The sequence below is a fragment of the Thalassophryne amazonica genome, chromosome 17 (genome assembly GCF_902500255.1).
Source record: "Thalassophryne amazonica chromosome 17, fThaAma1.1, whole genome shotgun sequence".
In the NCBI taxonomy this organism is placed as follows: Eukaryota; Metazoa; Chordata; class Actinopteri; order Batrachoidiformes; family Batrachoididae; genus Thalassophryne; species Thalassophryne amazonica.
Window position 1 is genome coordinate 39,445,456 of NC_047119.1, and position 12,507 is coordinate 39,457,962.

Consider the following 12,507-nt stretch of genomic DNA (forward strand, 5'->3'; position numbering starts at 1 on the left):
TCATCATATTTTTTTCCTCTAGATGTGTAAAACACCTTTTGTGTTAAACCATGACCAAAAAAAAAAAAAAAAAAAAATGCACACTGACATCAGCTGATTGTTGCTTTTTTCAGGTTTTTGTGTAGCAATAGATTAATTGGTTTTGTTGTTCCAATACTTTTAGATGGGAATATGTAGCACAGGATTTACAATCACAATATTTACATTTTTCATAACTGTAGTAATTATAATGTTTTTTTATGCTTTTGTTCCTTTGGTTGCATCATCATCTTGGCTTGTTCTCATTGGCTGTTTCAGTCAGTTGTTTGTCATATCTCCAGATGGTTTTGGTCTTTTATCCAACCTTTGACTTGATTACATTGGTTTTAATTTTTGTATTTATTTTTCTTCAGCAGAAGTGCAACACCTTCACCCAATAAGATGGCAACTAATCGACAGGGACGTGATCGATTTGCAGGGGATTCCTACACCGTACTCGGTACTTTATACTGTTACTACACATACTGCAACACCTTTGATACTGCAGCTAGGGGTCATATTTCCATTGCATTTTTGACAGTATTAATAGTTTAAACTTGTATGTCCGAATAGTCCCTGAAGCCTGTTGTTACTGCTGGGTATTCCTGGATTCTGTAGCATGATGTGAATGAAAGTCTACAGCTCCCCTGGTGGGGACTCCAGTCCATCACAGGTTACTTCCCCAGCCAAGGCTGGTAGACATTTTGGACTGAGACAAGGCACATATTTACTAAAGGTTTGCATGTGTAAATCTGTGCATGCTGTATTACTAACAGAGCACACCGAGGATTGCATCTTTCAAATGTCCAAAATAATGAGTATTGTTCATTTAGCGTGCTACTGTTCATGAATATGCAATTTGTTGTTTGTCCACCTGAGTGTGCAAGATTGTGCGAGAGAACATGCAAATAGGTGAAGCTTGGACGTGCAACACAAATTATCAAGGTCAGATGGAAATTTAGCAGGTGCTGACAGCATCTGTATTTTGTGCATTTGAAACCTTTGCAGTAACTTACTGCACTTGACAGAATGCTGTTCTAGCACAGAGAGGCTGCCAACTCCCTGTACGCAGAATAAAAAACAATCATTCATTGTGTGTCAGGCATATTTAAAGAGTAGCAGTTTACTTTGTGCTTGTTTCTTTAAGAATACATGTCTTCATGTGTAATAGGTGTCTTGGATGAGATGTCTCTTCAATGTTGTGTGGAGGTCTGGGCCAGTGCCAAAGGAGTGGCAAATTGGGGTGTGGTCCCCATATTTAAAAAAAAAAGGGGGGGGGTCAGAGAGTGTGTACCACCTACACTACACACTACTACCTCCCTGGTAAAGTCTGCATCAGGGTGCTGGAAAGGAGGCTTCAGCTGACAGTCGAACCTCAGATTGAAGAGGAACATTGCGGGTTCCATACTTGCTGTGGAACAACTGACCAACTCTTCAAACTCACAACAATTTTGGTGGAGCCCTGGGAGTATACCCATCCAGTCTACATGTGTTTTGTAGACTTGGAGAATGCATGTTATCGGGTACCCCAGGAGATACTGTGGGAGGTGCTGCAGGAGTATGGAGTGAAGGGGTCCCTTCTCAGGGCCATCCAATCTCTGTACTCACAAAGTGAGAGCTGTGTTCAGGTGCTCGGCAGTAAGTCAGACTTGTTTCTGGTGGGGGTTGGCATCTGCCAGGGCTGCGCCTGGTCACCAATCCTGTTTGTGATATTCATGGACTGGATATCGAGGCGTAGTTGGGGAGAGGAGTGTTTCCAGATTGGTGGGCTCATGGTCTCATTGCTGCTTTTTCCAGATGATGTGGTCCTGTTGGCTTCATCAGCCTGTGACCTCCAACACTCACTGGGTGGGTTCGCAGCCGAGTGTGTGGCAGCTGGGATGAGGATCAGCACCTCTAAATCTGAGGACATGGTTCTCAGCAGAAAACCTATGGATTGCCTACTTCGGGTAATGAATGAGGTCTTGCCCCAGTTGAAGGAGTTAAAATACATTGGGGTCTTGTTCACAAGTGAGGAGACAATGGAGCGTGAGATTGGCCGGAGAATCGGCGCAGCAGGGGCAGTGTTGCATTTGCTGTACCGTACTGTTGTGACGAAAAGGGAGCTGAGCCAAAAGGCGAAGCTCTCTATCTACTGGTCAGTCTTTGTTTCTGCTCTCACCTATGGTCATTGGAGTTGGGTCATGACTGAAAGAACTAGATCGAAGGTGCAAGTGGCAGAAATGGGCTTCCTAATGGGTTTCCTCAGGAGGATGGCTGGTGTCTTCCTTAGAAATAAGCGGAGAAGCTCAGTCATTCATGAGGAGCACGGAGGACAGCCACTGCTCCTTCTCATTAAAAGGAGCCAGCTGAGGTGATTCGAGAATCTGGTAGCGAGGATGTCTCCTGGGTGCCTCCTTAGGGAGGTGTTCCAGACACATCCACCTGGGAGGAGACCCTGGGAAAGACCCAGGAGTATGTGCGGAGATTATATCTCCACACTGGCCTGCAAATGCCTCGGTAGCCAACAGAAAGAGGTGGTTAATGTGGCCTGAGAAAGGGAAGTTTGGGGTTCCCTACTGGAGCTGTTGCCCCCATGACCTCATCCCGGATAAGCGGTTGAAGATGTGTGGTGAGTGATGTGTAACAGGTGTGCCATAGTTCTGTGTTATTCTGCACTGAGCACAAAGTGCATGTTGGGCCTGGTGAGACTCATGATCATTATTCTCACTGATGTGTCACACAAATAAACACATACACACCTCGAAGTCTGTGGAACAATGCACAGCTGTCTCTGTGTGCACAGCTGGGAATCAAACCCAGGTCTGCATATTGATAGTGCAGCTCCTTATCCGCTGAGCTTCCGCCTCTACCAATAGGTACAGTAGTGTTCAGAATAATAGTAGTGCTATGTGACTAAAAAGATTAATCCAGGTTTTGAGTATATTTCTTATTGTTACATGGGAAACAAGGTACCAGTAGATTCAGTAGATTCTCACAAATCCAACAAGACCAAGCGTTCATGATATGCACACTCTTAAGGCTATGAAATTGGGCTATTAATAAAAAAAAAAGTAGAAAAGGGGGTGTTCACAATAATAGTAGCATCTGCTGTTGATGCTACAAACTCAAAACTGTTATGTTCAAACTGCTTTTTTTGTTGTGGGCTGGGGTGTTTGGTTGGCTTTGTTTTTGTTATCTGTTTCTCCCACCAGGTGGTATGCATTCAGGACTGAGTGGCTGAGCATTAGGACCTCACCCTGAACACCTGAGGCTTGTTTTCACGTGCAGGTCATCAGGACTCACAGCTGTGGTGTATTCTGTCTTGATCAGAGATTGCTGCACTTAAACCTTGAATGCACAGTGTGTGATTGCCAGAGACTCGACCTTGTGAGCAGACGTGTGAGATCGACGTCAGGAGAACAGTCTCACCATTACGGACGCAGAGACCGCTCCAGGTTTGACGCCACAGTCTGTGAAGGAGGATAGGGTGAGGTCTCACGCTCTTCAGCACACTTCCTGAGGTAATTTGGTTTTGGTGACTTTTATGAAGTAATGACAGTGGATTTGGTGTCCCTCACACCTTGTGTTATTGAGCTGTCACGTTATGCTAATTGTCTAATCAGCTTCTGCTGCAGTGGAGAACTGAGTTGTTCCATGCCTGCAGGGTGAAAAGCTGATATATATTTAAGCCAGGAAGTGTTTGCTGATTGTGTGCACCCTTTTGAGCTGTGTCTCTCTGGGTGGAGAGTGTTGGACTCACCTCATGTTTTCTTTCTTCACAGACTCGGTTTGTCGCGGCCACCTGGGGGGTGTCGGCGGGGTCCCTGGGTCCGAACTGCTGTGGCTCCGGACCGTTTGCACTGCTGAGAGCGCGCCGTGTTTTCACCTCACCAGACCGCGAACATTTTTGGTTGTTTATCACTGCACTTATTATGATTATTAAATTCTGTTATCTTTTGAACCGTGCTCTGCTTATTTCGTGCTGGGTCGGTGCTCCGACCGCGTCCGCCACATAACATTTTTAGCAATCCTGAGAATCACTAAACTAGTATTTAGTTGTATAACCACAGTTTTTCATGATTTCTTCACATCTGCGAGGCATTCATTTTGTTGGTTTGAAACCAAGATTTTGCTCATTTACTACTGTGCTTGGAGTCATTGTCTTGTTGAAACATCCATTTCAAGCATGTCATCTTCAGCATAAGGCAACATGACCTCTTCAAGTATTTTGACATATCCAAACTGATCCATGATACCTGGTATGCGATATATAGGCCCAACACCATAGTAGGAGCAACATGCCCATATCATGATGCTTGCACCACCATGCTTCACTGTCTTCACTGTGAACTGTGGCTTGAATTCAGAGTTTGGAGGTCGTCTTACAAACTGTCTGCGGCCCTTGGACCCAAAAAGAACAATTTTACTCTCATCAGTCCACAAAATATTCCTCCATTTCTCTTTAGGCCAGTTGATGTGTTCTTTGGCAAATTGTAACCTCTTCTGCACGTCTTTTATTTAACAGAGGGACTTTGCAGAGGATTCTTGCAAATAAATTAGCTTTACATAGGCGTCTTCTAACTGTCACAGCACTTACAGGTAACTCCAGACTGTCTTTGATTGTCCTGGAGCTGATCAATGGGTGAGCCTTTGCCATTCTGGTTGTTATTCTATCCATTTTGATGGTTGTTTTCTGTTTTCTTCCACGTCTCTGGTTTTTTTTGTCCATTTTAAAGCATTGGAGATCATTGTAGATGAACAGCCTATAATTTTCGCACCTGCATATAGGTTTTCCCCTCTCCAATCAACTTTTTAATCAAACTATGCTGTTCTTCTGAACAATGTCTTGAAAGTCCCATTTTCCTCAGGCTTTCAAAGAGAAAAGCATGTTCAACAGGTGCTGGCTTCATCCTTACATAGGGGACACCTGATTCATACCTGTTTGTTCCACAAAATTGACGAACTCACTGACTGAATGTCACACTACTATTATTGTGAAACACTCCATTTTCTACTTTTTTTTACTAATAGCCCAATTTCATAGTCTTAAGAGTGTGCATATCATGCTTGGTCTTGTTGGATTTGTGAGAATCTACTGAATCTACTGGTACCTTGTTTACCATGTAACAATAAGAAATATACTCAAAACCTGGATTAATCTTTTTAGTCACATAGCACTACTATTATTTTGAACACTACTGTACATATTGCATACTGAGCAAGCACATTGACAACAGTGGTCAGGAAATACGTCCTCAGGTGTTTTTTTTTTAATAAAAACCTCTAGCACACCAGATTCAGTGGTAAGTTGTGATGGACTGGACACCAGTTCAGGGAGACACATGGACACTCATCACCCTGTAAAATATGACCGTATGTACCAGCACCAACAGGCCTCAGGGCCTGGACAGGACTTACTTTTTATGACTAATATAGAACTGTCAAACCATAAATATGGAGTACTTCACAATAAAAAAGAAAATAAAACTTGAAACATTCAAATTGGTAATTAAAAAAATAAATAAAATGGGAAGTAAAAATTAAAAGATTAAGATATAAATGACCCATCATTAATGATTGGTCAAGAAGCTTGTTTTTGAACTCGTAGAAATGAGTTCGTAATCTGTGCAAATTCTTTAAATGTTTAACTGAAATTAAACTTATTCACTTATTTTGAAAAACTGTTTGTGCTTCTAAAATAAATCTTTTGATGATTTCTCATGGTGAGACTTTCTATTTTCTAGGTGACCAAGAGATGAGCGCTGGCTGTCATTACTGGGAGATGTGTCCCATGGCTGACTGGAAGTCGTTCAGTGTGGGCGTGGCCTACAGGGCCAGTTTGGGCCGCTTTGACCAGTTAGGGAAGCACGCTGGTTCGTGGTGTCTGTATGCCAGCCAATGGCTGCAGAGCTCTCTTGCTGCAAAGCACAACAACAGAGCCAAGGCACTGGATTTACCCCTTCCTCAGCGAATTGGAATCTACTGCGACTACGACAACGGTCCAAAAGATAGAACACTGATGATTAGAATTATGATAATTACAGTGAATATTTGCACTCTGAAAAGATCATCAGGTTGTTTTTTTGTTTGTTTGTTTTTAACCGATAAGTCACAATCTTTAAGAAGACTTTAGTCCTGAATGTGAAGTTGTTGTCCATTGGGCTGCTCCCGTTCTGTTCGGGGTCGCCACAGCGGATACACCCAGATCCATATTGGTAGTTGGCATAAGTTTTTTGCCGGATGCCCTTCGTGATACAACTCCAGTGTAATCTGGAGAAACACAAACAGCTGCTGGTGTTCCAAAGAGGTCTCCCATCCAAGTACTAACCAGGCCCCGCACTGCTTAGCGGCTGAGATCTGACGGGATCAGGCTGACACAGAGCAGATCAGCTGCTCGTGCCGATTGTGAAGTACATGACTTAAATTATAAAATTGAACATTGATTGTATCAGGAGCCGGGCTTCAAACCAGAATTTTGTTCCTGGCGGAATCTTTATTTAAACCTTTCTTTTTTGTTGAGTTGTACACTAAAGACAATAACAGTAATGAGGAATGCAAGAATCAAAGTGCAAGGACTTAACATCTGGCAGCAAGTGTAGACACACTTCCTTCTCATAAATGCCCCCAAGAGAATAACTGATTAATTTAAAGCATAGCCATAGCCAGGACTCTGTATGTGTGTGTGTGTGTGTCTATGAAACTGAAAGTAACCAGGGACTCTGTTTGCTACAGACATGTAGAAGAACGTAAAAAGAGAAAGTGGGTGAAAAACCACAAGAAGAAAATAATACAAAAACTGTATAATGCGACAGAGGATGAATACAAAAACTTAGGAGACACGTCAGCAGAGAGACCCCTGTGGGTGTTCGCTCTCTACTGGCTGTAAGAAAGAAAAGACAAACCTCTAGGCTGTACTGATACTAAGAGGAGTAACTAATAATAGCGTGCACTCAAAACAAAACCCCAGCGATAACACAGAGAGGGAGAGAGAGTGATGACACTCATCCCAGACCAAAAACTGAACCTAAATCACCCACACGCATGATGTGACAGTCGATAGAGATGCTGTTCTCCTGGCATTGAAAATTAAAAAATCTTTGTATCTCTGCGCCGGGGAAGGTGTTTGCAAAGAGTGTTGTAAATAGGATTCAGTTCCAACTACTTGGTGCCTGGTGAGCAGAATAGCCTGGCTTCAAGCCCAAGAAGTTAACGGTCGACCACATCTTAGAATATCAGCAGCCTGTTGTATCCTGTGTTGATTTTCACAACGCATTTGATTCATTTGACCAGACATCCTGAGAATTTGTGGAATCCCCAAGACGTTACTGGACATCATAACCAGCTAACACAGATACTGTGAATGCTGAGTGAAGTAGAGGAAAGAATCAGTGAATTCTGGTATTCCTCAGGGATGTGTTTTAGCTCTCCGTTCAATACTGGCATGGACTGAGTCTTGTTTCAGGTTGTGGAAACCATTGACTTAGGTGATTTTATTGGTGAGGAAAAGTTTACTGACTAACTTTGTGGCTCATGCTATGATTATTTGTGGAATCAGTTCCACGCTGGATTAGGCTGGACTGGACCATCATGAGTTCTGGAGAAGCCGAGTGAGGAATCAGTGTCTGGGTTTGTGATGGTCCTGATCCAGACTAAGATCCAGGGTTGTAATAACTTCCTGGACTCGTCCATCAGAAGTGTATCTATACGTGGTCAAATTGTTAAACTTTGAGAGACATTCACTGATCTCAGCAGTGACATTCATGCCTCTGTGTCCTCGACTTTTGGCATCCAGAGAGACCTGGGAAGGTCTTAAGGAGTCATGAGGTTAAAGGTCAGAGGTGTTTGGTGATTCTGATATCTTTGCAGGAGAATGAAGGTCCAAGAGACTTGGACTCTAACCATTGACCTATGAGAGACTTGATGCCTTTGGTACCAGGTCTCTTGTGCAGGATCCTTGGGTCCCATTGGAATGATTTTATGTCAAATGAACAGTTAACTTAGTGAGACTCAGATGAGGAGGATTACTGACACTGAGGGAACATCAGCTACCACATTTTCTCCTTGTGGTGTGTTTCTCTGGACATGATACAGCAAGCAGGTGTCTCAGTGTTTGAAGACCCCAGAGATGCAGCCATGTTTCACCTGGCCATGGCAGATAGATGAATATTTTAGAGAGGTGAGGATGGACCGGTTGTCTGGCTGGGTGGTTGCCATCAAAGATCCAGCACGATTCTGTGGTATCATCGATGCAGCAAGCCATGAAACTGCCACATGCTCCCAGAGTTGGCTTGTTGGAAATAGGAAACATCACATTTTATTTGCTGCTGCTAAATTTCTCATGCACAAGACGTCCATTATGACAAGAAGTGACATCAGCAGTAAGTTATGAGCAGAAAATGATTTTCATATAAAAAAAAAAACATTATTAACAGTTACTTAAATTAATGTTTAAAAAAAATGTGAGGTTTTCTGTTTTTGTTTTAATCTGGTTCAAAGTCTTGATCTGTCCCGATCCTCTTCAGGTCTATATTAAGTGTTTATAGTATTTGTTCTTAGTTAATTTTCTACATCTGGATATGTTTAAATGAAGTGCTGAACCTGAGATCTAGACTCTGACCGTAGACCCGGCTCATGATACCTGGCTGTACTACTGTGTCGTCTTTTTTATGTTTATTCTTCTTTTCTGTCTTTGTGGGGTTTTTTAGGAGATTTGCTGTTTATTGATGTGGATCATCTTCGTCTTCTTCACTGCTTCAAAACAAAGTTCAGCCAGCCACTCATCCCTGCTTTCACTGTCAGTACTACCAAATGCACTGCAGTAATACTAAACTAATGCTACCACACCTCAAATGTACATTTGTCAGTTTTGTTATTTTCAGTTTTTGTCAATTTAATTGTTGGTCACATTTGATACATTGTTTTTATTGTTATCTTTGTTTGTTGTTGTTGTTATAATAATCATATATGCATAGAGTTTAGAAAAAAAGTCAATCTAGTCACCATTTTCAGGGTGATCAATGAGCAGATATAATGGAACAGAAATAAATCAAATAGCTGAATTACTTCCTCAGTATGCAGTCACATTCTCCTGAGTGCTGCTAATGACCTCATTAATTGACTCAGATGTGTTGAAACCGAGACACATCTAAACATTGCAGGATACCGGCCCTTGAGGACTGGAGTAGATGCTTGCTCTGCATTGTGTTTTTAACTCCTCACACCTGTTCGAGTCACAGCACCAATGTAGAGGCTGTACTCTGCTCTTCTGCATTGTTATAATTTTGACTTCTCTTACTCGCTCCCCTCAGGATGCGAGCTCATGCCTCTGTGGTTATCTGTGTCGGCTGGATTACCTGTCTTGGAAACTGGAACAATGTCAGAAAGTGACCACTACTCAGGCTTGTTGTTCTTGATTAAGACCAAATTGCATATTTTGAGACAGTTCTTGAACACTTCAGGCTGGATGTTATCAGGCCCACACTTTTTCCTTGTTTCGAGGATGTCTTTGCCCTTGAATACTCTTGAGCTGTGAATGGTCCGTCATCAGTGTCAAGATCAGAGGACACTGTAGGTATCTCATCAGAATCTTCTACGCTGTATGCTGTACCATGGAGTTTCAGGAAGTGGGTGAACCACGTAACATTGATGCAGGTGCAAGTCCTTTCTTCCGTAAAGTGTACTGCTGCTGGCGATCAGGTCTCTTCGTGAATTTCTTCCAGTCATACTTTATTTGCTAGCTTGGTTTTGGTGCGCTGAGGATTGGCCTGACATTCACTAAAACCACCCTGCGATCTGATTCCACTGTGCAGAAGCAGTTGTATGGCCCTGCATTTACTACATTGTTTCTTAATTTGCATCGTACTCTGATGTAATTAAGATGACACTTGATTGCTGTATTCCTGTCCTGATATGTCCACTTTTTAGGTAAACTAGATGTTTGCAGAGAGAAGGCCATGCATGGTCATCAGTTCAGTCAGATGTTTCCCGTTACAATTGGTTTCACGGTGGTAGGTGAATAGTGCATCTTCTGGTCTTGAGTCTGGAATTAAAATTTCCCAGGATAGCTACAAAAACATACTCTGGCACGTCCCCTATCACCATGTCAAACTCCTCATAAAAACTCTCCACAACTTTTGATGGTGACACATTAGTAGGGGAGTATGTGACTATTGCTGTGATTACTGTCGAACTCTGTAGCCAGGATCCTCCCTGTTAGGGGGTTACTCTACGAAGAGTCTCCCTTGCCCACATACTGTGGAATAAAACACTCCTCCCACAGCTTCTTGTGCCTGGTTCCTCTGTCCTGATGAGGTTGCAAAATATTGACCTTGCAATTTCTTGACCACAAGTGGATTATCATGAACTCTTCTGTGCTTTTGGATACCTGGGATCTCGGTCCTACTTGCTGCAAAGCAGTGAGCAGTCTCACTCAATCTTGATTCTTCTCTGGCTGTGTTTGCATTGGAGGTGGCTACAGTATATTAATGCCCTCCTGCAATGCAAGAGTTCTTTGGATCTCTGACTGCACCCAGACAAATCCCTCCCTTGAGGATTTAAGGCACCCTCATGGAGAGTAGCAGTGGTGGCCGACCCCCAACTGGAAGTCGGCCACCACTGCTACCCTCCACAACGTACCTATGGACTCCCGTCACTAGAAGTATAGGATTTTTATCAACGTCTTGATCCATGTTTGGACCTTAGGGTGTTGTGGCACAAAGTACTTAAATACAGGGGTCCTAACTTCTTGTGTTGATAACCTTGTACTAAAATTACTAAAACTTTGTACTAACATGACTATAACTTGATGTTAAATAACAAATGACTACAGCTTGGTACTAAAATAATGAAAACTTTATACTTGTAGAACTATAATTTGATACTAAAATGACTAAAACATAGTACTAGCAAGGCTATAACTATGTAATAGAACATAATTTGGTACTAACAAGATTAAATCTTTGTACTACCATAACTATAACTTGGTACTAAACTTTCTTGCCAGGTTTGGTGTGGCTCTATCTGCATATCAACGGGTCTGCAGGTGCCAAGCTTCATGGGAACTTTTCTCTCCACCAATCGGAGCATCAGCAATTTGTCACAGTAGCACGTTCACATCCTGCTGTCTGATTGGCTGAGAAGAACTGACTTCCTCCATTTGATTGAATTTTAAATCAAGCTAATTTTCACATTTTGCATGTACTAACATGAATTCACCTTTTAATATAATGATGGAAATTGAAATGGTGTGATTTTATTCTGAAGGTTATTTTAGAAGCACTGTTGTAAAGTGATTTATTTTTAAATGATTTTATGTCTCTTTTGAATAGCAGACTTAATTTGAAAGGTGTAAGGTCTGTTTTCCAAGCACATTATAAGAATTTTGTTAATTTTGGGTTGCAGCATTTTAATTTTGAGATCTTGTGTCATGTCCTGCCAATGTTTTTTTTTTTTTTTTGGGCAGGGGGGACAAATTGTGATTATTTATGTTAATCTAAATGTTTTCTTTGCACTTTACTTTGATGGGGGGTGGGATGGTGCTATTCTACATACGTCCCTCAAAAGATCCAACGTATTGGGGAATCCAATCCAGGATCTGTTACTCTTGATTGCACCCGACTGAAGCTTTGATTAAACAAATTGGAGCCTATCATCTGTGACCATTGATTAGAGAATATCAATCCTGAAAGGTATGATCACCAACCCTGTGGCTGAATGACTGGTGAAGTGGAGGCCCCACTGATATTGGGCTGTAATCTTTGCATCAGAAGAGCAACAGGTTCAGGATTTAGTGAGCCACAATAAAGCTGTAAAAATAAACATAAATGACATAATCCTCCTACTGGTAAAATGACAGTTACTGACAACATCAGAGAGAAAAATCTAAATATAGAAATTATACATTTGAGCTGATCAAAGTGATGACATCAAACTGAAGGAAACATTGAATATAGACTGGGAGAATACGTTTAGCAGTTGAATCAGTGTTAGAACTTTGTCATAGAGCTGGTAATTTGTTTACCAGGGAAGACTGTTGAAATATCTAAGAAGACATTTGCTGTGGGGGCAGCACGGTGACTTAGTGGTTAGCACTGTTGCCTCACAACGAGACGGTTGTGGGTTCAATTCCCGTGGCCTTTCTGTGTGGAGTTTGCATGTTCTCCCCGTGTTTGCGTGGGTTTCCTCCGGGTGCTCCGGTTTGCTCCCACATCCAAAGAAATGCGGGTTAGGTGGATTGGAATCTATAAAAATTATCCGTGGGTGTGTCTGTGTTTGTTTGTCTATTTGTGTCCCTGCGACAGACTAGCGTCCTGTCCTTGGTGTACCCTGCCTCGCGCTCTATGACTGCTGGGATAGGCTCCAGCCCCCCGCGACCCTTAATTGGACTAAGTGGTAGAAGATGGATGGTCATTTGCTGTTGACCTTGATAAGGCAGTTGTCAAGACTAGAAGAAAACAGAATGTGGTGCAAATATTTGGACACGGAAGACATCACTGTATACCGGGAATA

At 42.3% G+C, this 12,507-nt stretch overlaps 1 protein-coding gene across 2 annotated transcripts in view; it reads left to right on the top strand.

Moving 5' to 3' along the window:
* The window catches only part of LOC117529426 (FSD1-like protein), a 33,527-nt gene extending 21,879 nt beyond the window's left edge, over nucleotides 1-11,648 (top strand). Inside the window, exons 10-13 of one of the 2 annotated variants that reach the window (XM_034192205.1) lie at nucleotides 393-478; nucleotides 5,745-5,999; nucleotides 8,706-8,794; nucleotides 11,003-11,648. In XM_034192205.1, coding sequence (XP_034048096.1) covers nucleotides 393-478; nucleotides 5,745-5,999; nucleotides 8,706-8,794; nucleotides 11,003-11,104 — 532 coding nt within the window. In that variant the 3' untranslated portion in view covers nucleotides 11,105-11,648. The remainder of the gene's footprint in view (nucleotides 1-392; nucleotides 479-5,744; nucleotides 6,000-8,705; nucleotides 8,795-11,002) is intronic. The other variant, XM_034192206.1, reaches the window with a different exon arrangement.
* The last annotated feature ends 859 nt before the right edge of the window (nucleotides 11,649-12,507 follow it).